Source organism: Henckelia pumila, chromosome 4 (genome assembly GCF_033568475.1).
Source record: "Henckelia pumila isolate YLH828 chromosome 4, ASM3356847v2, whole genome shotgun sequence".
NCBI lineage: Eukaryota > Viridiplantae > Streptophyta > Magnoliopsida > Lamiales > Gesneriaceae > Henckelia > Henckelia pumila.
The window spans coordinates 94,160,879-94,183,694 of record NC_133123.1 but is presented as its reverse complement, the minus strand read 5'-3'; the positions used below and the strand labels follow the sequence as shown (position 1 = coordinate 94,183,694).

The following is a 22,816-nucleotide window of genomic DNA, read 5'->3' as shown; positions in this document are numbered from 1 at the left end:
GATCCCTACTCTCGCTACTATATTTTATTTAATTTTATAAGTTGTATTGGATAATTTGGGCGCAATACGACTAAGTGATACCAAATTTTGGCGTCGTTGCCGGGGAAGGAGTTGAATTTAATTGTGTTCTTGTTTTATTTTATTTCTATTCTTTCCCTCAGTGCTTCTCTAGTTTGTTCATGCTTGCAGGTGAATCTTTAGAAGAAGAATTTTCCTACGATCCGGAGATAGAGAGAACGCTCCATAGAAGAAAGAACGAGGCTCGAAGAAGATCTGAAGAAGAAAAAGAGGTTCCCTTTGAAGAGCCTAGAGAAGATATGGCTGCAAATGTTGTGAAAAATCCTCGCAAGCGTACGAGTGTCAAGTTTTAATATAGTGATAAAATCAAGTATCGATCTCACAGGGATTAAAATAAAAATATTCAGTGTTTGTAATTAAAATAGTCTAAACTTTATCTAGAAAATCAAACTTTGAGAATTTTGCAGAAAAATAAAAATAAGCAGATGATTTTATAGCATGCACAAAACTTTTAGAAATAATCAATCAGAGAAAAATGGTCTAGAGGTATAGATTTCACCTGGTTTCAATAACAATCAATCCTAATTAATTAATCTTCATGAATTTCAATGAATTAATATCTAAGAACACTTAAGTGTATTATTCCCTCTCCCGAGTGCCGAATAAAATATATCAACTACAATTCAATTCCAATATCCCTATTAAGAATCTAATTGCAATGATCAATTCAAAACAATGTTCTTTTTAAAAGCTCTGTTAAGATTATACACTCTCCCGAGTTATATAAATAATTAGTAGTGTATTTTCTATTGGTCCTATTCAAAATATCCTCTCCCGAGTGCCAGATTTCAAATAAATATAACAAATCAATTATTGATCAAGTAATTGAAAAGACAATCAATTCTAGAAAAACAATTAATGTAGAAGAAACTCAATTCAATAAAATCAAAAATTCATGAAAGCGTCTACACCAGGTTCCATCCAACCTCTAGACTCTAAAAAATTAGTTCATAATAAAATTCTGAATAAAACAAAACATGTTCAAAAATCCAGACATAAATTCAGAATTAAATAAATAAAAAGTAGAAAACAAATCAGTCGTCGATGTCGTGTCCTGTCTATCTATCTCCGTCTTTGTTCTTCAAATAAGCTCAGAAATCCTTCCAAAAATCACGATCAAAACTCTGTTCTCTGATGTGTGTACGTATTGTGTGTGTGGCGGCTCGGCTCTCATTGTCTGATGAAAAATCCCTTTTATATGGTTATGCAAAAGCCCAACATAAAGCCCAAGAAATTATTAAAAGTTTCCTTTTCGATAAAAATTCCCAACTTCAGATTTCCGTCGCGCGGGCGCCTCATACTCCAAGGCGGGCGCGCATAACTCTCAGGAATCCACTTTCTCACGCCTTCACAATGTAGCGTGTTAGCGCTTGATTTCTTCTTGTTAGCGCTCAATGAAGCGCAAATCATTTGGCCCAAATTGAAGAGGCCCAATAACCTTTCTCGATTGTTTCCTTCTCCTGACTTCTTTCTTCTTTTTCTTTTATCTTTTTTCTTCCTTTTTATTTTATTTTCTTTTTATTTTCTTCTTTTCTCCACAAAATTCTATTTTTCTTTTTCTTTTCCAAAACACTTCAATAATTTTCTACAATCACAAAAACAACAAAACTCCGCATAAATCTGCTCAAAAAAAATATTTAATCATTAAAATCATATATAAATTAAGTGTATAAAATACACTTATCAAATACGCCCAAACTTAGACTTTTTCTAGTCCCGAGAAAAATAAATAAATACCATACTTCCAAAAACTCTATCATCAAAAACCAACAAGAATAGCCAAGAAATATTATGGAGCAATGACCTCAAAAATAATTTTAAAAATTCAAATCCAATCACATCCAACTTACTAACACTTGAAAGTTTCAGTCATAACAAAATAACCGCATAAACTCACAATCTCCGCAACTCACGTTCAAAACACCCTTATCCAAGTTCAATTCAAACATTCATAGATCATGAGAACTTTTCAAGGTAGAATAGGATCAAATATAGGATATAAAATCAAAAATACTCACAATCAGGTAAATGCAAAGAATAAAAGTGTGTGCGTGTTTCGATCAAAATTCATAATCATTAAAAGTATCAATCAACAGTCCATATGCTAAATTCTCGCAACTCTTCTCCACTAGTATATTGGGCAACTGAGACTCGGTCAATAGGACTTAATCATCTTATAATGTAAGGCCTGACTAATGGCTATACTACCTCAGTGTTGCTCGGAAACTGGCCTCTGTTATTATCTCTCAGTGCGTTTGCCAACTGGCCAATGCTAGTCTCCATAGACTTCATCATGGCACCCATATTCACCACATGTGTCTCCAAGATGTCAAGGCGAGACTCAGTTCTCGCCATCCTCTTACCTGATTCCTGCACAAAGGTACTAACCACATCCTCAAAAGGCAACATACCATCACCCTTATTAGTATTGGTAGCATATGAAAAATTTTCATTATTCCGCAAACTAGGGTGAAAAGTATTGGGAATAGGATTACCTCTGTAAGCTCCATAACCTCCGTAGCCATTAGGATTAATATAATTAACTTCCTCTGGGGTATGTGATCCTTCGACTCCAATTGAATCTACAACATTAATCTTATTCAAAGAAGCTACCTGTGTAGTCAGTGCAGATAATTGAGCAGTGATGGATGTGAGAGGATCCACTGCATACACTCTAGCTGGCTTCTTGGCTCCCATACGCTCAGATGTCCATTGAAAACTATTGATCGTCATCTATTCCAGCATATCATAGGCTTGAGTGGCGTCCTTTGCAAAAAATAGTACCTCCAAAAGCAAAATCCACGTTCATCCTCGTAGGCGCATTCAGTCCATTGTAAAACCACTCGATCTGTTCCCAATCTAAAAAAATTGTGGTTAGGACAACGTCTAAGTAATTCTTTGTACCTTTTCCACGCCTCGTATAGCTGTTTAGTGTCCATCTGTCGGAAGGTGCTGATCTCTATCTTCAACTGGGTGGACTTGGCAGGAGGAAAGTACTTTGCAAGAAATTTTTCTGCCATCCCCTCCCAAGTAGTGATGCTTCCTAGCGGCAGTGATTGCAACCAACTCCTTGCTTGATCCCTGAGAGAAAAAGGAAACAAGCGTAAACGTATAATATCCTCAGACACACCATTAATTTTTACCGTATCGGTTATCTCCAAGAAGGTGCGTAGGTGTAAGTGAGGATCAGCAGTGGCGCTCCCATTAAATTGGTTCTGTTGAACCATGTTGATCAAAGCTGGCTTTAGCTCAAAATTGTTTGCATTGATAGTTCCACGAGCTATTCCAGAGTAGTGAGCCTGGATTACTGGCCTGAAGTGATCTCTGATTGGCACCAAGGGAGCTTGTTGTGCTTCTTCTTCAGCCATGTTCTTTAATTCTTCTCTTCTAATTCTTCTCAAAGCATGTGCAGTTCGTTCGATCTCCGGATCAAAAAGTAGAGAATTCGCACTTTGAGATCGTCGCATATACTACAATTAAAAATAAGAATAAATCAATTAGTAACTTAAAAATTAAATAAAAAACTCTAAATTAAAATCTAGACTAATTGGTAACAAGACTAAAAAATAATCAAAATTTACTCCCAACGGCGCCAGAAACTTGTTGTGAAAAATTCTCGCAAGCGTACGAGTGTCAAGTTTTAATATAGTGATAAAATCAAGTATCGATCCCACAGGGAGTAAAATGAAAATATTCAGTGCTTGTAATTAAAATAGTCTAAACTTTATCTAGAAAATCAAACTTTGCGAATTTTGCAGAAAAATAAAAATAAGCAGATGATTTTATAGCACTCACACAACTTTCAAAAATAATAAATCAGAGAAATATGGTCTAGAGGTATAGATTTCACCTGGTTTCAACGACAATCAATCCTAATTAATTAATCTTCATGAATTTCAATGAATTAATAGCTAAGAACACTTAAGTGTATTATTCCCTCTCTCGAGTGCCGAATAAAATATATCAACTACAATTCAATTCCAATATCCCTATTAAGAATCTAATTGCAATGATCAATTCAAAACATTGTTCTTTTTAAAAGCTCTGTTAAGATTATACACTCTCTCGAGTTATATAAATAATTAACAGTGTATTTTCTATTGGTCCTATTCAAAATATCCTCTCTTGAGTGCCAGATTTCAAATAAATATAACAAATAAATTATTGATCAAGTAATTGAAAAGACAATCAATTCTAGAAAAACAATTAATGTAGAAGAAACTCAATTCAATAAAATCAAAAATTCATGAATGCGTCTACACCAGGTTCCATCTGACCTCTAGACTCTAAAAAATTAGTTCATAATAAAATTCTGAATAAAACAAAACTTGTTCAAAAATCCAAACATAAATTCAGAATTAAATAAATAAAAAGTAGAAAACAAATCCGTCTTCGATGCCGTGTCCGGTCTATCGATCTCCGTCTTTGTTCTTCAAATAAGCTCAGAAATCCTTCCAAAAATCACGAACAAAACTCTGTTCTCTGATGTGTGTATGTATTGTGTGTGTGGCAGCTCGGCTCTCATTGTCTGATGAAAAATCCCTTTTATATGGTTATTCAAAAGCCAAGCAAAAAGCCCAAAAAATTATTAAAAGTTTCCTTCCCGATAAAAATTCCCAACTTCAGATTTTCGTCGCGCGGGCGCCTCATACTCCCAGGCGGGTGCGCATAACTCTCTGGAATCCACTTTCTCACGCCTTCACAATGTAGCGCGTTAGTGCTTGATTTTTTCTTGTTAGCGCTCAATGAAGCGCAAATCATTTGGCCCAAATTGAAGAGGCCCAATAACCTTTCTCGATTGTTTCCTTCTCCTGACTTCTTTCTTCTTTTTCTTTTATCTTTTTTCTTCCTTTTCATTTTCTTTTCTTTTTATTTTCTTCTTTTCTCCACAAAATTCTAATTTTCATCTTCTTTTCCAAAACACTTCAATAATTTCCTACAATCACAAAAACAATAAAACTCCGCATAAATCTGCTCAAAACAAATATTTAATCATTAAAATCATATATAAATTAAGTGTATAAAATACACTTATCAGCAAACGCAAATCTAAGCTTGAGACAGCTTGGAACCCCCGATCTGAATCAGCAGCCCCTATGCATTATTTTCCCTACTTTAGAAGCTAATGCTACTTTTGAGCTAAAATCGGGGATAATACACTTGTTGCCTTCTTTTCATGGTCTTGCAGGTGAAGATCCCAACATACATCTGATGGAGTTCATGTGGTATGCAAAAGCATGAAACCACAGGGAGTAACAAAGGAGCAGATTCCATTGAGAGCTTTTCCTTTTTCATTGAAGAATGCTGCAAAGGATTGGCTATACTATCAACCTACTGGATCTATCACAACCTGGACAGAGATGAAGAGGATTTTTCAAGAAAATTATTTCCCAGCTTCGAGAGCGGCGAATATCAGGAAAGAGATCTACGGAATCAAGCATAATATGGGAGAATCACTTCATGAGTATTGGGAGCGGTTCAAGAAGCTTTGTACTAGCTGTCCGCAACATCAGATAAGTGAAAACCTTTTGAATCAATATTGCTATGAAGGTTTGTTGCCTCATGACAGGAGCATGGCGGATGCGACCATTGGAGGAGCTTTTGTGGACAAAACACCATGAGATGCTAGGAACTTAATTGAGAACATGACTACAAATTCTCAGCAATTTGGCACCAACAGAAGTAATCCAGCACCCAGAAGGAATAACGAGGTAAATGTTTCTTCCCTTGAACAACAACTGACTGATTTGACGTCTCTTGTGCGTCAAATTGCTGTAGGGAATGGACAAATGTGAAAAAGTGTGGGATTTGTGCTGCGATGGGGCATTCAACTGAGATGTGCCCCACTCTTCAAGAGGAAACAGTCAAACAAGTCAATGCAACAAGACGATTTCCGGGGCCACCACAACAAAATTATGATCTTTATTTGAACACGTACAATCCAGGTTGGAGGGATCATTCAAATCTCAGATATCGAAATACTGCGGTGAAACATCCCCCACCTCAAGTGCAACCAAATAATAAAGCATACAGGCCTCCATACCCTCCACAACCACGGCGCCCTAAAATTCCAACCCCTGGTGATTTTTTAGAAAATATTTTTAAGGATCTTGCCACTAATACTTTGAATTTTCAACAGGAGACGAGAGCAAGTATCCAAAACTTGAACAGTTAGGTGGGACAGTTGGCAACCACAATCAACAAGTTGGAAGCACAACATTCTAACAGTTTACCATCTCAGACAGTACCAAATCAAAAAGAGAATGTAAGTGCAATCACTTTGAGGAGTGGAGAGGAGTTGCAGGTTTGTGAAAAAGTAGTTCAAGCACTAGTAAATAACAAATATGATGTGGGGACCTCGGGTTTCTAATCTCATCTTAGGGCAATTAATGATTAATAAAACAATTAATCAAACATTAAGAGAATAAATAAACCAAGAGAAAAAAAATTTTTTTAATTTCCAAAGCCTCGCTCGATCGGGCAAAGTCAACAGATCGAGCGAGCCATAAAATCAAACTCTTGGTCTGAATCAATGTTGGCCTCGCTCGATCGGATGAACTCATCCGATTGAGCGAGCTCAAAACTTTGCTCTCGGGTTCCAATTTTTCAGGGTCGCGCTTGATCGGTGAAGTTCACCCGATCGAGCGGGCTTCATTTCAAGAAAAATTGCAAAACATTTCTTCGTTGTCAAAAACATGGAACCATGGCATGAATCAACCATAAATCTGATTCCAAACATAATATACAATCTGGGAACATACATACTTACATGAACTAAATCCCTGAAATTAAATCATGCGATTCTTACACCAAACGAATAACATAATAGACATTAATCAAGCAAGCTACACAAAGACTCAAATGTGAGCTTCAAGTCTATAAATTTTTATCAAGTTTGATGCTATCTAACTACCATTCTTCAGCTTAAACCCAAGTCCACGCTTGCTAAATCTCGCTCTCGAGCTATCAATGTCCTCTTAATCCAGCTCCTACCCCATCTGTTGCAATGCACACATACAAAACAAAGAAACAGCAGGATAAACTTCGGTGAGAAAACATTCCCAGTATAATCGACATATAAATGCGTTAAATAAATCATATCAACTCTAATCGTAAACGACTCAACAATAGAGTAAACAGCACATATCTCGATTAAGAATTTATTCATATATCATCGTTGCCATCAAGATTCGTATCCGATCTTGACATGGATATCCATCTATCGTAGTCGTCTCACACTAGAAAATAAGATCGCCTCAGATCTTGGCATAGAATCAATTCAATATCATATCATATCATATCATCATCGTATCGACTTAAACTCAAAGATCCACTAACTGAGATGGATCGACAACATCAAAATCAAATCGAAAAGATAAACAAGTATGTGATACCTAGCATCAAAACATTCATATCAAACGTCATTCTATACAATCAGATCAAAATCATTTCAAAATCATCAATAGATCTTCAATCAAAATCATTTCAAACCTTCTTCAAATATTTCTTCAGTTCAAAGTCGTCAATCTCGACTCGTCACATCTTATCACCGCTGAAATGAAGTAATCAAATGCTACAACCATCAGCACTAGTTACAAACATGTTCAGCTCGACACTCCATACTCAAACTCAATCAAATTCACAAATCAACGACATAGCGACTCAAAATCGGTAACCGAATTGATATCAACTTCATTTCAATATTCATATCAACCATAATCATCACATATCAGCTGAATAAAATCATATTCCCAGCATATCAGAAGTATAAATTCGAGATACATGCTGTGAAAACTCATTAGAATTCATACGTCTTCATATAACTGATTCGACGTCGATACAAAAAGATATAAACCATCAAAAATCAAGATTCATGCTCAACGTCTGATATTTCCAACATACTGATTTCAAAACATATCAGAAATCTCACAATACTTACATCGAATCGAATTCCTCGTTGCAAGGATTCCAGAACACTTTTTGGAATAGAAATCGGACGATCAGATCAAAAGTTACGGTGATTTGAAAATCGGAAAATCAAAGAAAAGGGAAAGGCTTCGGCTCCTCTGTTCTTCATTTCTGAATTAGGCTAGCTTCATACACGTATTCATGCAAAAAATATGATTAAAATCGGATATTTATCTACGTAATTGCAAATTTAGTCCCTGAAACTACATAAATTGCAATTCAGCCCTGGGTCCTCTTTTTAATTCAATTTCAATCCTAAATAATTTAAAAATGTTAGAATTTAAATCAAAACTCTAAATATTTCCAAATTAAATATACTCGGATTAAAATTAAATAAATTCGAATTAAATCAATTAATCCTGGCCTTTTGCACTTCAGCCCTTGAAACTTCGATATTTCAAATCAGTCTCTGCTCGGGTTTCACCTTCGAATTAATTCATATTCATTCTTGAACCTTGGAATTTAATCTTAAATTCCATAAATATTCTAATAGAATATTTAATCTTTTAATTTAAGAATTCTCGAAATTTAAATCTCAAAATACGTACATTTTTAAATTAAATATTTTCGGCTCGAAAATTAAATCTATAATTTCCATAACTTCTCAAATCAATATTTGCCCAAAATATGGAATTTAATTCTCATATCCCATAATTAATAATTTAATATTTTCGGGTCTTACAATTCCTCCCCTCTAAAGAATGATTTCGTCCTCGAAATCGTATCCAATCGAAATATCTAGTCTGATGACTGAATAATCATCTGAAGTGATTTTCACTTCAATCATATAACTCTGAAATTCGTATCTCATCTCTTTATCTCTTATCAGATTATTTCTTCTAATCTGCTTCTATTCTCTTGTCCTTTAATTAACTAAAATGAATTCTCTCTGAGTTGTTTCTTTCCTCAATCAAGGATCTGTCGAATATTCGACTTAACTCAGAATTTCTTCAGTATCTATTTCATCTAATTAAAGCACGTAGGAAGAATCTACTAATACTTCCTTCACTTAGATACGTGGAACAAATCAGATCCATCATATCAAGCTGAAAAGAATAAATCTTTCAAGAAAATCATCAATTCTATCTAACATCCCAGTCGGTGAAATTCAGCTTCAGTGACAACTTGTTTCTTTCTCTATATCATTCTATGCTCTGCATAGAACATATATAAAATCTACATTGTCATTATGTTCATCGCTTCAAGATCTGTATCTACCATTCATATTCGGAATCTGTATATCAAACACTGCTCTTTCTCTATTCTGAATCGAATGATATTTCAAGAATAACTTTTTCGCTTAACTAATCAGTTTCAGCTGTTAAAAGTTATATCTATCATTCAATTTCTAACTCTGTTTCTTCTTCTCTGTTCTCATTTCGTACAGACTCATATTTGTAATCTTTATTTATCTCAAATCACATCTGATCTGATATCGGATACTTCTGTAATATCATTCCAACACAAAGAAATTTGATTTCCTTCTCATCGTAACATCAAAGCATTATCTCAATATCAATTTGATAGCTTTTATCGGAATCATCATAATCAAGTGGAAATACATCAAATCAATTAATACCGAATCAGGTATTAAATTTTGGAGTATATCCTCAAAATATAGAAAATCAACTCGGATAATCTATCGATCAGAGAATGGTATAATGCAGTCACATATAACCAACCACTCAGAACATCGATCAATCAATGCCACAATTCGATCAAATAAATCTAAAGTCTTTATCATGACAATAGATTTCAATCATTCCTGTAATTTCATCATATCATTACGTCTTAACAGCTATCTATTCATATTCATATCACATCTCAGACAGCGTATTCTAAACATCTGATAAGTCTGTTCAGACTATTCATTAATCAGATAATAATATGCTGTATTCACAAATTTCAAAGTTCTTAAAGCTTTTGATAATCTGTATCATGTAAGATATAGATTATTCTTGAAATCCGATTCATCTGTCCTGACTATTCTTCAATTCAAGAATAATATATTGTACTTTCACATCAACAAGTACTCAGATCCTTCTGATCGTCTGTATCACAATTCAATAGTAAACCTAATGTCTAAATTTGAAACAATATTTCTTGGTTTACTGTTCATCTTGCAACAATTCTGATCACAAGTCAGTGATCTGATCATACAGACAGATCCTCTTATTTAGTAACTTCAATCAATCTGATCATAACTACCACCTGTTTACATCATATATACTGTTTCATCTTGGTAGTTTAGCAAAATACTCTTTCAAATCATGATTTCATTTCGATTTTGGAGTTTCTAAACTGTCATTAAACATATCTGGTCAATGCTTTTTAATTTCATCAGAAACTCCCTATATGCGTTTAGCTTCTATAACATACGAATTCTGTTACATCTGTTTGCTTTATCTTCTGATAAAACAATTATTGGATGAATATTGAATTCATTGTTGTGCATGTCTTTCAAAATCTGATATTTCTTCTCGAAACATCAAGAATAATCAAATAATCAGTCACAAAAGAATTCATCCACTTTAATCTGCGACTTCAATTCATACCTCAAACTGGTACTTTTCACGGAATTCTAACTGCTTTGATTTCCTTTCTGTGTTTCTTTCATCTTCTCAACAACTCTGACTTATTTCTAATCCAAAATCATTCTGATGGTTTATATATTCGTCTGAATATTCAAACCAGAAGATACAGAACTTTAAAATCAATTGATTAAATGCCGATCTCATTCTTTATTTCTATTTCTCAATTGAATTCTAATCGCTTGAGATCATCTCAATGTGCTTTAATCCTTCCAAATCAATTTTCACTTAGTTTAGATTACAACAATTTTGACTGTTTTAGCATTTATCTCGATACTTAGGCACATCAATGAAATATTGATAAGTGTATTTTATACACTTAATTTATATATGATTTTAATTATTAAATATTTGTTTTGAGCAGATTTATGTGGGTATTGTTTTGTTTTTGTGATTGAAGGAAATTATCGAGATTTTGTGAATTATGGAATTTTGAGGAGAAAAATAAGAAGTTTAGAAGAGAAAGAAAAATAAAAGAAGAAAGAAGAAAAGAAAAGGAAACAACGTACAGAGTCAGGAGAGGTTAATGGGCTTTTTGTTATTGGGCCAAGAAAAAATTCTTTAGCGCTCCTTGTTAGCGCTTAAACTAGAGCAATCGCGCAATGTTTCTGAAATCTGAGAATTGAAATTGCGAGATCAAGGCGCACCCGCGCCTTCTATTGAGCGTCCGCTCCATTGCTGTTTTGGAAATTTTATTAAATCGGGCAATTAATTCTTGGGCTGGATTTTGTGGGCTTTTGCTGAGCAATATAAAAAGGAATTTTTATCAGAGGAGGGAAAGAGAGCCGCCACACACACATTAGAAATCAGAGGGTTTGATCGTGTGATTTTCCTGAGGATTTTTCTGGAGCTTAACTGAAAAACGAAGACGGAGTTTGATAGTCCGGACACGGCGTCTACGAAGGATTTGTTTCTTATATTTTATTTAATTCTGAACATGTTTGGATTTATTATTTATTATTTTCAGAATTTTATTATGAACTAATTTTTATAGTCTAGAGGTCGGATGGAACCTGGTGTAGACGCTTTCATGAATTTTTGATTTTATTGAATTGAATTTCTTCTAGATTAATTGTTTTTTCTAGAATTGATTGTCTTTTCAATTATCTGATCAATAATTGATTTGTTATATTTATTTGAAATCATTGCTCGGGAGAGGGGATTTTGAATAGGACATTAGAAACTACACAGTCAATTATGTATACAGCTCGGGAGAGTGTATGATTTTAACAGAGCTTTTAAAAAGAACATTGTTTTGTGATAGATCACTGCGATAAATTCTTAATAGAATATTGGAATTGAATTGTAGTTGATAAACATTATTTGTTGCTCGGGAGAGGGAAATAATAAACTTAAGTGTTCTTGGCTATTAATTGACTGAAATTCATAAAGATTAATTATTTAGGATTGACTGTTGTTGAAACCAGGTGAAATCTATACCTCTAGACCAATTTTCTCTGATTGATTATATCTGCAAGTTGTGTGCGTGCTATAAAAACTTCACTGATTATTTATTTTTATTGCAAAATTCTTGATTATTGATTTTCTAGATAAAGTTTAGACTATTTTAATTACAAGTACTAAATATTTTCATTTTACTCCCTGTGGGATCGATATCTGAATTATTCACTATATTAAAACTTCACACTCATACACTTGCGAGGAAATTTTCACAACAAGTTTTTGGCGCCGTTGCCGGGGAGTAAATTTTGATTATTTTTTAGTCTTGTTACCAATTAGTCTAGATTTTAATTTAGAGTTTTTATTTTATTTTTATTTTATTAATTAATTTCTTCTTATTTTTAATTGCAGTTTTATTTAATTGATTTTTATTTTTTTAATTTTTTTTTCTTTTGTTTTCATTGCAGTTTTAGTGAATACATTTGGCGTGTGAGAGAAAAAAAAATCAACTAACACCGATGAAAGTCAGGCTGACGACTTTAAACCAAGCGCTACTTGGGAGGCAACCCAAGCATTTTTTCTTTTATTTTATTTGCTTTTATTTTCAGTTTATTTAAATTTTTTATTTAATTGTTTTAAGTTTTTTTTATTTTCAAATTTTTTTTTTGAGCCTAATTTTTCTTAATTTTCAAAAATTTCAGGCTCAGAAATCTCAATTCAAGAGAGCGGCGCGCCAGCCACATTAATTTAAGCACCCGCGCTGCCTCTGGGAAGAAAATAATGTTGAAGTGTGAGCTCGCGGCGCGCCCGCGCCTTTCTTCTTGAGCGCCCGCGCATACACAATGATTCACTGAACTATGAAGCGAGCAAGAACAAGCGCTATTGCGCAACTCATCCACGCCCCACCTTGCGCTATCGCACCTCTCAGCTGCGCAAAAACAATGCGCAAACGCGCATCCCAGCAGCGCATCCCCTGGCGCGATCGCTCTACTCAATAGCGCAAATACATGCGCTATCGCGCTTCGGAAGGGCTCAAGAACATCCGCAATTGCGCTGCTTAAGGGTGCCCCTTCATGTGCCAACAATCTCTAACAGCGCCTAATTCATGCGCGAAAGCCCATCACCAAGCGCTAACCATCTCCATCAGCGCAGAAACAAGAGCTATAGCGCACCACCTGAGCAGAAAACAAAGCGCCAGCAACAATCACTAACTACGCGAGTTCCTTGAGCAAACGTGCATCTCTATCCTTCATCAGTAATCGCGCACCATTTTCAGCAGTTCTTCATGCGATCGAGATTGAATCCTAAGCTTTACCTTGAGCTTACAAGCAATCGAGCTACTGCCCCTTCATGCGCGAATAATCTCATGCAGCAACAATTCCATGCACCTGCCAGCTCTTCTCTGCACATCGCTTATGCGCACTCCTTATTGTCTTTATACATTAAAAGCGTTGCATATTTTCTTGATTTCTTTGGGCTTTGCTTTTGTGCCTTAACCATGTACATGTTTTCTTCTAGGATTAAAATGAGTGTGGTTGTTGCTTTTCTACCTCCTCTCCAATGGTTGCGGTTGCGGTTGCAAGTTATTTTACTGGAAATTTTAATCACATCGAGTACTGATGCTCGGTGTCGAAGGTATGAGTTCCTTGTTCTTTTTATTGTTTTTAATCATTGGGGACAATGATTACATTAAGTTTGGGGGGGGGGGGGTGAATCAATGTTTGATTTAGTTGTTTGGTTTTTTGGTTGAAAGTTGAGTTTTGAATTTCATAGATAAAATTTTTGTTGAGTTTAGTAGTGTTGCGCGCGAGGTGAATCAATGTTTGATTTAGTTGTTTGGTTGTTTGGTTGAAAGTTGAGTTTTGAATTTCATAGATAAAATTTTTGTTGAGTTTAGTAGTGTTGAGTTGTGTTGAAAAGAAGTTAAGAAAGAAATGGATGCATGGCTGATAAAAAAATATTTTTGTGCTATAAATGAAATCCATGATTGTCTACCTATCTGACAAATATTTTTGATAAAATGGAACCAATTAGATGAACAATTTCCTATATACTCTGTGATTAATACTTGAATATGATTTTTGAGACATACAGACATAGATATGATTGAGGCATTGTTTGAAATTTTTGGGCCTACTTTTCATTGAATTTATCCTTAGTTGCCCATTTGAGCTACACTTGTATATTAGTACATTGAGGTACGAGAAAATCTAAATTTTTTGTGAAAATCATCGTTTACTGCTGATGATTATTCCTTTCTGCACTGATTGAGATTTGTATGATTTAATTGTGGATTGAGACTTGTCTAGAACTAGTTCGAACACTCTTCGAGGCGAAATACGGGCAAAACTGATATTAGGAATGATTTAGGCGATTTTTCTGAATTCGTTTGAGCCTTTCAAGCTACCTATTACTATTTTATCCCTAGTACCTTGTTTGAGCTTTATTGAAAATCGAATGGCATGCATGTAAACGTGTGATAAACCCCCATTCGTAATTATTTCAAGGTCCTACATTGACTACCTGAATAGCCTATACACTATTTCCTACCTTTAAGGGAGTAATTTGAATGCTAAAATATTTATGCTCCTATTTTTATTTGTGAGAAAAAGGATTGGTGTGGTGGATGAATTGAAAAGATGAAAAAAAGGTAGTAGAAAAAAGAGTTGAAAAATGTGGTTGAAAAAGTTGTGAAAGAAAGAAAAAATTTGTGAGAGAGTTGTGAAAAAGTTGAGAAATGAAATGAAGGAAGAAAGAATGTGAAATTGTGAATGAAAAAGGAGTTGAAGTTAGAATGATCATAAAAATATGAATTACTCCTTATTTTGAATTCTTATCCTTCATTTGTAGCCATGAGCCAGGCCTTACATTATAAGCTGAATAAGTCCTATTGACCGAGTCTCAGTTGCCCAATATACTAGTGGAGAAGAGTTGCGAGAATTTAGCCTATGGACTGTTGATTGATGCTTTTAATGATTATGAATTTTGATCTAAACACGCACACACTATTATTCTTTGCATTTACCTATTTGTGAGTGTTTTTTATTAATATCCTATATTTGATCCTATGCTATCCTTGAAAAGTCCTCATGATCTATGAATGTTTGAATTGAATTCGAATGAAGGTGTTTTGAAACGTGAGTTGCGGAAATTGTGAGTTTATGCGGTTATTTTGTTCTGGCTGAAACTTTCAAGTGTTAGTAGGTTGGATATGATTGGATTTGATATTTTTTGAAATCATTGCTGAGGCCATTGTTCCATAATATTTCTTGACTATTATTGTTGGTTTTTGATAGAATGAGTTTTTGGAATTTAATAGTTTTGCTCGGGACTAGCAAAAGTCTAAGTTTGGGGGTATTTGATAAGTGTATTTTATACACTTAATTTATATATGATTTTAATTATTAAATATTTGTTTCGAGCAGATTTATGTGGGTATTGTTTTGTTTTTGTGATTGAAGGAAATTATCGAGATTTTGTGAATTATGGAATTTTGAGGAGAAAAATAAGAAGTTTAGAAGAGAAAGGAAAAGAAAAGAAGAAAGAAGAAAAGAAAAGGAAACAACGTAAAGAGTCAGGAGAAGTTAATGGGCTTTTTGTTATTGGGCCAAGAAAGAATTCTTTAGCGCTCCTTGATAGCGCTTAAACTAGAGCAATCGCGCAATGTTTCTGAAATCTGAGAATTGAAATTGCGAGATCAAGGCGCACCCGCGCCGTCTATTGAGCGTCCGCTCCATTGCTGTTTTGGAAATTTTATTAAATCAGGCAATTAATTCTTGGGCTGGATTTTGTGGGCTTTTGCTGAGCAATATAAAAAGGAATTTTTATCAGAGGAGGGAAAGAGAGCCGCCACACACACATTAGAAATCAGAGGGTTTGATCGTGTGATTTTCCTAAGGATTTTTCTGGAGCTTAACTGAAGAACGAAGACGGAGTTTGATAGTCCGGACACGGCGTCTACGACGGATTTGTTTCTTATCTTTTATTTAATTTTGAACATGTTTGGATTTATTATTTATTGTTTTCAGAATTTTATTATGAACTAATTTTTATAGTCTAGAGGTCGGATGGAACCTGGTGTAGACGCTTTCATGAATTTTTGATTTTATTGAATTGAATTTCTTCTAGATTAATTGTTTTTTTCTAGAATTGATTGTCTTTTCAATTATCTGATCAATAATTGATTTGTTATATTTATTTGAAATCATTGCTCGGGAGAGGGGATTTTGAATAGGACATTAGAAACTACACTGTCAATTATGTATACAGCTCGGGAGAGTGTATGATTTTAACAGAGCTTTTAAAAAGAACATTGTTTTGTGATAGATCACTGCAATAAATTCTTAATAGGAATATTGGAATTGAATTGTAGTTGATAAACATTATTTGTTGCTCGGGAGAGGGAAATAATAAACTTAAGTGTTCTTGGCTATTAATTGACTGAAATTCATGAAGATTAATTATTTAGGATTAACTGTTGTTGAAACCAGGTGAAATCTATACCTCTAGACCAATTTTCTCTGATTGATTATATCTGCAAGTTGTGTGCGTGCTATAAAAACTTCACTGATTATTTATTTTTATTGCAAAATTCTTGATTATTGATTTTCTAGATAAAGTTTAGACTATTTTAATTACAAGTACTAAATATTTTCATTTTACTCCCTGTGGGATCGATATCTGAATTATTCACTATATTAAAACTTGACACTCGTACACTTGCGAGGAAATTTTCACAACAAATATCAATCAATCAAGCATCCATCTCGTCTCTTCGTTCTATTTACCAATTCTAAGCAATTCATATCATCAACCCAAAATTTTGCCGATAATTTGAATTGGAAATTCTATCAGTTACGAGTGAAAGATATCAAAATATACTGAATGTATACATCAAACAATCAATCACTTTTGAAATTCAGAATCAGGGAAACTCACTCAAGTTAAGGTCATCCAAAGAACAATATTCTGAATGAAAATTTGCTAAGTGAAAACAACTCACTAGCATCTTAACTCAAGACCAGTAAATCAAGTCAGACTCCAACAAAGAATAAGAGACCATCAAAATCGATTGAGGTTGAATAACAAAACCTCAGAATCGATATCAAGAATTTCAAAAATCATGATTTTATGATGTAGTAACTTCAGCATAATTAAATAAAAGACTCACCTGTAACTGATTTTCATATCATCATCTATTCTATAAACATCAAAAGCAATATTTAATTCATAAACTCATCAATCCGCGATTAAATTCCAGTTTATAACTTAAACTAAAGTCGAGAATCTTACTTGAACATATCTGCAATCTCTACTCATTGACATGTCTACCAATACTGATTTAGATCTTAAATATATCTTGTGCATAGCATATACTTATTCCGGAACATTTCTGTAAGCAAACAACAGATATACTGAACCGACATCAAAAGAATCTTAATTCTAGATCCCATAATATATCATCATGTTTATATGCACTTTATGTTCTTATTGATCTAATTTAATCGTTTCTTGTCATCAATCTTCTGCTAATCTGTACTAGGTTATTGCATCATCATCTATCATGCAACATACACAGATATCTCAAATACGAACAAAATCATGTTCAGTTTCATTTCATCGAAGCAGTAGTTCCATTCTTCAGTTCAATTCACAAATTGTTTTTTTCTCTGATACAGAGTTTCAGATATAACAAAGTTTTAAGCTATCATATATCTCTTGCACCAATAACATAAACAGGTTAAAACAAAATAAATCTGTTGCCTGTAATTCTTATTCTCAGGTGCACTTTCATTCTGATCCTCTGTATACTTCTGGAACTGTTTTTCATTCGAATCTTCTCAAAATCTAATTTGCTTCGAACATATTCTAGCACATATTCTTGAAATGTCTTTACACTGATTGCTAGGATATCTCCCTTCACAATGAGTGTAATAAGTTCTATCATACTCTGCATTTAGACTCAGACCAATCTGTCTTAGTCCGCTAGAGGTAGAGAGCTACTTTCATATCGTTCACTTCATATCTGTTCTGGAAGGAAAATTGCAGCTAGTTGTGATTATCTCACACACTGTAGCATATATACAATTTCATTCCTTCTGCCTCATCATTCAGCTTCAATTCTTTTAGCCCTGTCTATGTCTTTCAAAAATTATTTCAGTAGTCAACATTTATTCAGACATAATCTTCGAATTCAAGCCATAAATAAACACTCAATCTTGAGCTTCTTCATTATCAACAAATCAATGTACCCCTGCTCTCTCAGCATTTCTTCATCAAAATACATCAGCTGGTTGTTAGGTCTTGAAGTTGGTATATAATCAATCTGATGCATCATACATCTGTATATTCAAAAGATTGGCATAACTGATCCAGCTCTGCAAACCAACTTCTACCTACAATAACATCTATTCATTCACTAATCTACTATTCTGTTCAATCGGAGGTACTTCTTTCAGCTAAGCAATACAATTCTGTTTAGTCTGACCATACAATTCTGTTCAGTCTGGGGTGCTTACGTCACCCGGGGACTCTTATAATAAAATCAGTAAGAAATTCAAAAATTTACTTACAAATCAGTACTAAATTCAAAAATTTACAAATCAGTAAATCAGGCAGTTTAATTTCAAAAGTAGATCATGCTCACATGCAATTTATTAAATCATCAAATCAAGTAATGCATAATCATGCAATACTATAAATTCATGCAACTTAATCTACCCCGCTCAGCTTCTATCTTAGTCCAAGAAACTTAAGCTCTGATACCACCTGTTGTGGGGACCTCGGGTTGCTAATCTCATCTTAGGGCAATTAATGATTAATAAAACAATTAATCAAACATTAAGAGAATACATAAACCAAGAGAAGAATTTTTTTTTTAAATTTCCAGAGCCTTGCTCGATCGGGAAAAGTCAGCAGATCGAGCGAGCCATAAAATCAAACTCTCGGGTCTGAATCAATGTTGGCCTTGCTCGATCGGAACTGATCCGATCGAGCGAGCTCAAAACTTTGTTCTCGGGTTCCAATTTTTCAGGGTCGCGCTCGATCGTTGAAGTTCACCCGATCGAGCGGGCTTCATTTCCTGAAAAATTGTAGAACATTTCTTCGCTGTCAAAAACTTGGAACCATGGCATGAATCAACCATAAATCTGATTCCAAACATAATATACAATCTGGGAACATACATACATGTACTAAATCCCTAAAATTAAATCATGCGATTCTTACACCAAACGAATAACATAATAGACATTAATCAAGCAAGCTACACAAAGACTCAAATGTGAGCTTCAAGTCTATAAATTTTTATCAAGTTTGATGCTATCTAACTACCATTCTTCAGCTTAAACCCGAGTCCACGCTTGCTAAATCTCGCTCCCGAGCTATCAATGTCCTCTCAATCCAGCTCCTGCCCCATCTGTTGCAATGCATACATACAAAACAAAGCAACAGCAGGATAAACTCCGGTGAGAAAACATTCCCAGTATAATCGACATATAAATGCGTTAAATAAATCATATCAACTCTAATCGTAAACGACTCAACAATAGAGTAAACAACACATATCTTGATTAGGAATTGATTCATATATCAATGTTGTCATCAAGATTCGTATCCGATCTTGACATGGATATCCATCTATCGTAGTCATCTCAGACTAGAAAATAAGATCATCTCAGATCTTGGCATAGAATCAATTCAATATCATATCATATCATCATCGTATAAACTCAAACTCAAAGATCCACTACCTGAGATGGATCGAAAACATCAAAATAAAATCGAAAAGATAAACAAGTATGTGATTTTGGCGGGACAACTCAAGAAGCGTCATTCTCGAGTTTCAAATCCCTGACTCGCGATGTCGTCATATACCTTCGTATTTCCTCTGTTTTGAATGCTTCAAATCTGAAACCTAGCATCAAAACATTCATATCAAACGTCATTCTATTCAATCAGTTCAAAATCAATTCAAAATCATCAATAGATCTTCAATCAAAATCATTTCAATCCTTCTTCAAATCATTCTTCGGTTCAAAGTCGTCAATCTCAACTCGTCACATCTTATCACCGCTGAAATGAAGTAAACAAATGCTACAACCATCAGCACTAGTTACAAACATGTTCAGCTCAACACTCCATACTCAAACTCAATCAAATTCACAAATCAACGGCGTAGCGATTAAAAATCGGTAACCGAATCTATATCAACTTCATTTCAATATTCATATCAACCATAATCATCACATATCAGCTTAATAACATCATATTCCCAGCATATCAGAAGTATAAATTCGAGATACATGCTGTGAAAACTCGTTAGAATTCATACGGCTTCATATAACTGATTCAACGTCGATACGGAAAGATATAAACCATAAAAAATCAAGATTCATGCTCAACGTCTGATATTTCCAACATACTGATTTCGAAACATATCAGAAATCTCACAATACTTACATCTAATTGAATTCCTCGTTGCAAGGATTCCAGAACACTTTCCAGAATAGAAATCGTACGATCGGATCAAAAGTTATGGCGATTTGAAAATCGGAAAATCAAAGAAAAGGGAAAGGCTTCGTCTTCTCTGTTCTTCATTTATGAATTAGGCTAGCTTCATACACGTATTCATGCAAAAAATATGATTAAAATCGGATATGTATCGACGTAATTGCAAATTTAGACCCTGAAACTACATAAATTGCAATTCAGCCCTCGGTCATCTTTTTAATTCAATTTCAATCCTAAATAATTTAAGAATATTAGAATTTAAATCAAAAACTATAAATATTCCCAAATTAAATATAATCGGAATAAAATTAAATAAATTCGGATTAAATCAATTAATCCCGGCCTTTTGCACTTCAGCCCTTGAAACTTCGATATTTCAAATCAGTCTCTGCTCGGGTTTCACCTTCGAATTAAATCATATTCATTCTCGAACCTTGGAATTTAATCTTAAATTCCATAAATATTCTAATCGAATATTTAATATTTTAATTTAATAATTTTCGGAATTTAAATCTCAAAATCCGTAAATTCTCAAATTAAATATTTTTGGCTCGGAAATTAAATCTATAATTTCTATAACTTCTCAAATAAATATTTGCCCAAAATATGGAATTTAATTCTCACATCCCATAATTAATAATTTAATATTTTCAGGCCTTACAAATGACAAGGAATCCAAGGTGGAGGAGGATGAGGATGAGATCGTTCAAAAAGACACACCAAAAGGTAAGTTTCCTCCCCTTTCTGAGTATAAACCTGTAGCCCCTTTTCCCTTAGAGTTGAAGTAGTCTAGGAAAGATGAAGGTATTAAGGAGCTGTATGACCCTTTTCGTATATGCGAGGTAAATATTCTTTTGTTAGATGCTATTAAACAAGTACCTCGTTATGATAAATTTTTAAAATAATTGTGTACTGCGAAAAGAAAACAAAATTTGAAGGGATGCCAAAAAATAGAATTTGGAGAATAGGTCTCTGTTCTGATTCAGAAAAGATACCCGCAAAATGCAAGGATCCAGGTATGTTTTTGATTTCTTGTAAGATAGGAGATGTTCAGCTTGATACGAGCATGTTAGATTTAGGAGCATCGATTAATGTAATGTCATATTCTACTTATGCTTATTTAAAACTAGGGCCCTTGAAGGAAACTTCAATTGTTATCCAGATGGCTGATAGGTCTACTATTTATCCTAGGGGTGTGATAGAGGATGCTCTGGTGAAAGTTGGTAATTTGGTTTTTCCTGCGGAATTTTATGTGCTTGACATGAAAACTAAAGATTTGAATAGTCCAATTTTGCAAGGAAGATCATTTTTAAAAACTTCAAATTCTGTCATAAATGTTAATAATTGTACTCTCACTATGGAATTTGATGGGGAGATTGTTAATTTCAATATTTTTGATACCCTGAAATTTCCTAGTGGTGAAAATGTTGTTAATACTCTTCATATCAATGATCACTTGTCACAAGAAAACAAGAAAGTTGTGAATGAGGATAAGTTAAAGAAGGTTATTGCAAAACCTGCTGAGAATTCTAATGCTAAATTTTTTCTTTATGATTTGCAGGCATGTAAAACTGAGTCAAAACTTCCTCCAGATCGAGCAAAAGGAATACCAATTGGAAAAGGAAGAAATCATCCAGAGATGGGGATATCAAAGAAATTTAAGGAGAGAAATCATGGACCGAAATTGACAGTGAAAATTCTCAAGTTGGTGAAGTTGGACAAGGGAACCAGATATGAACAACCATGAGAACGAGAAAGCATGCAGTCGGGCCGACGACTGTAAAAAGAAGCTCTGCTTGGGAGGAAACCCAAGGGGAGTATTTTCTTTTCAATTTTAGTCTTTATTTTTGTTTTGTATTTTTACTTACATTGGGTACAATGTAAGATTTTAAGTATGGAGGAGAGGACTTAGCCAGTCAGTTAGAGGATTTATCTAATTTTTTGAAAAAAAAAATATTTTAGAGCTCATAGTTAGTGATGATTATGACTGTTGAAATTCACTAGCCTGCTACAACTTAAATTGTAATTCACCCAAGTGTAGGTTGTCTGCAAGTAATATACTCGTGAGTACGAGATCGATCCACGGAGAGGATGTTGTAAGTTTAATTTTAGAAATAATATATTATAGATGAAAATATTATTATAAAACTTCAAATACACAAATTATAAAATTGTCAAGGTTTCAAAGGTTCATTGTTGGTTTAATTAAGATTGCTAAATAAAAATAAATAAAAGAAACTAAAATAAAAATAAACATAAAAGAACAA

At 33.9% G+C, this 22,816-nt stretch overlaps 1 protein-coding gene across 1 annotated transcript; it reads left to right on the top strand.

Moving 5' to 3' along the window:
- The first annotated feature begins 5,315 nt into the window (after nt 1–5,315).
- On the top strand, nt 5,316–22,296 carry LOC140861421 (uncharacterized). The gene is made up of 5 exons (XM_073264439.1): nt 5,316–5,554; nt 5,857–6,023; nt 21,204–21,275; nt 21,488–21,565; nt 21,680–22,296. The coding sequence occupies exons 1-5, from the start codon at nt 5,316–5,318 to the stop codon at nt 22,294–22,296; spliced, it is 1,173 nt and encodes a 390-aa protein (XP_073120540.1).
- The last annotated feature ends 520 nt before the right edge of the window (nt 22,297–22,816 follow it).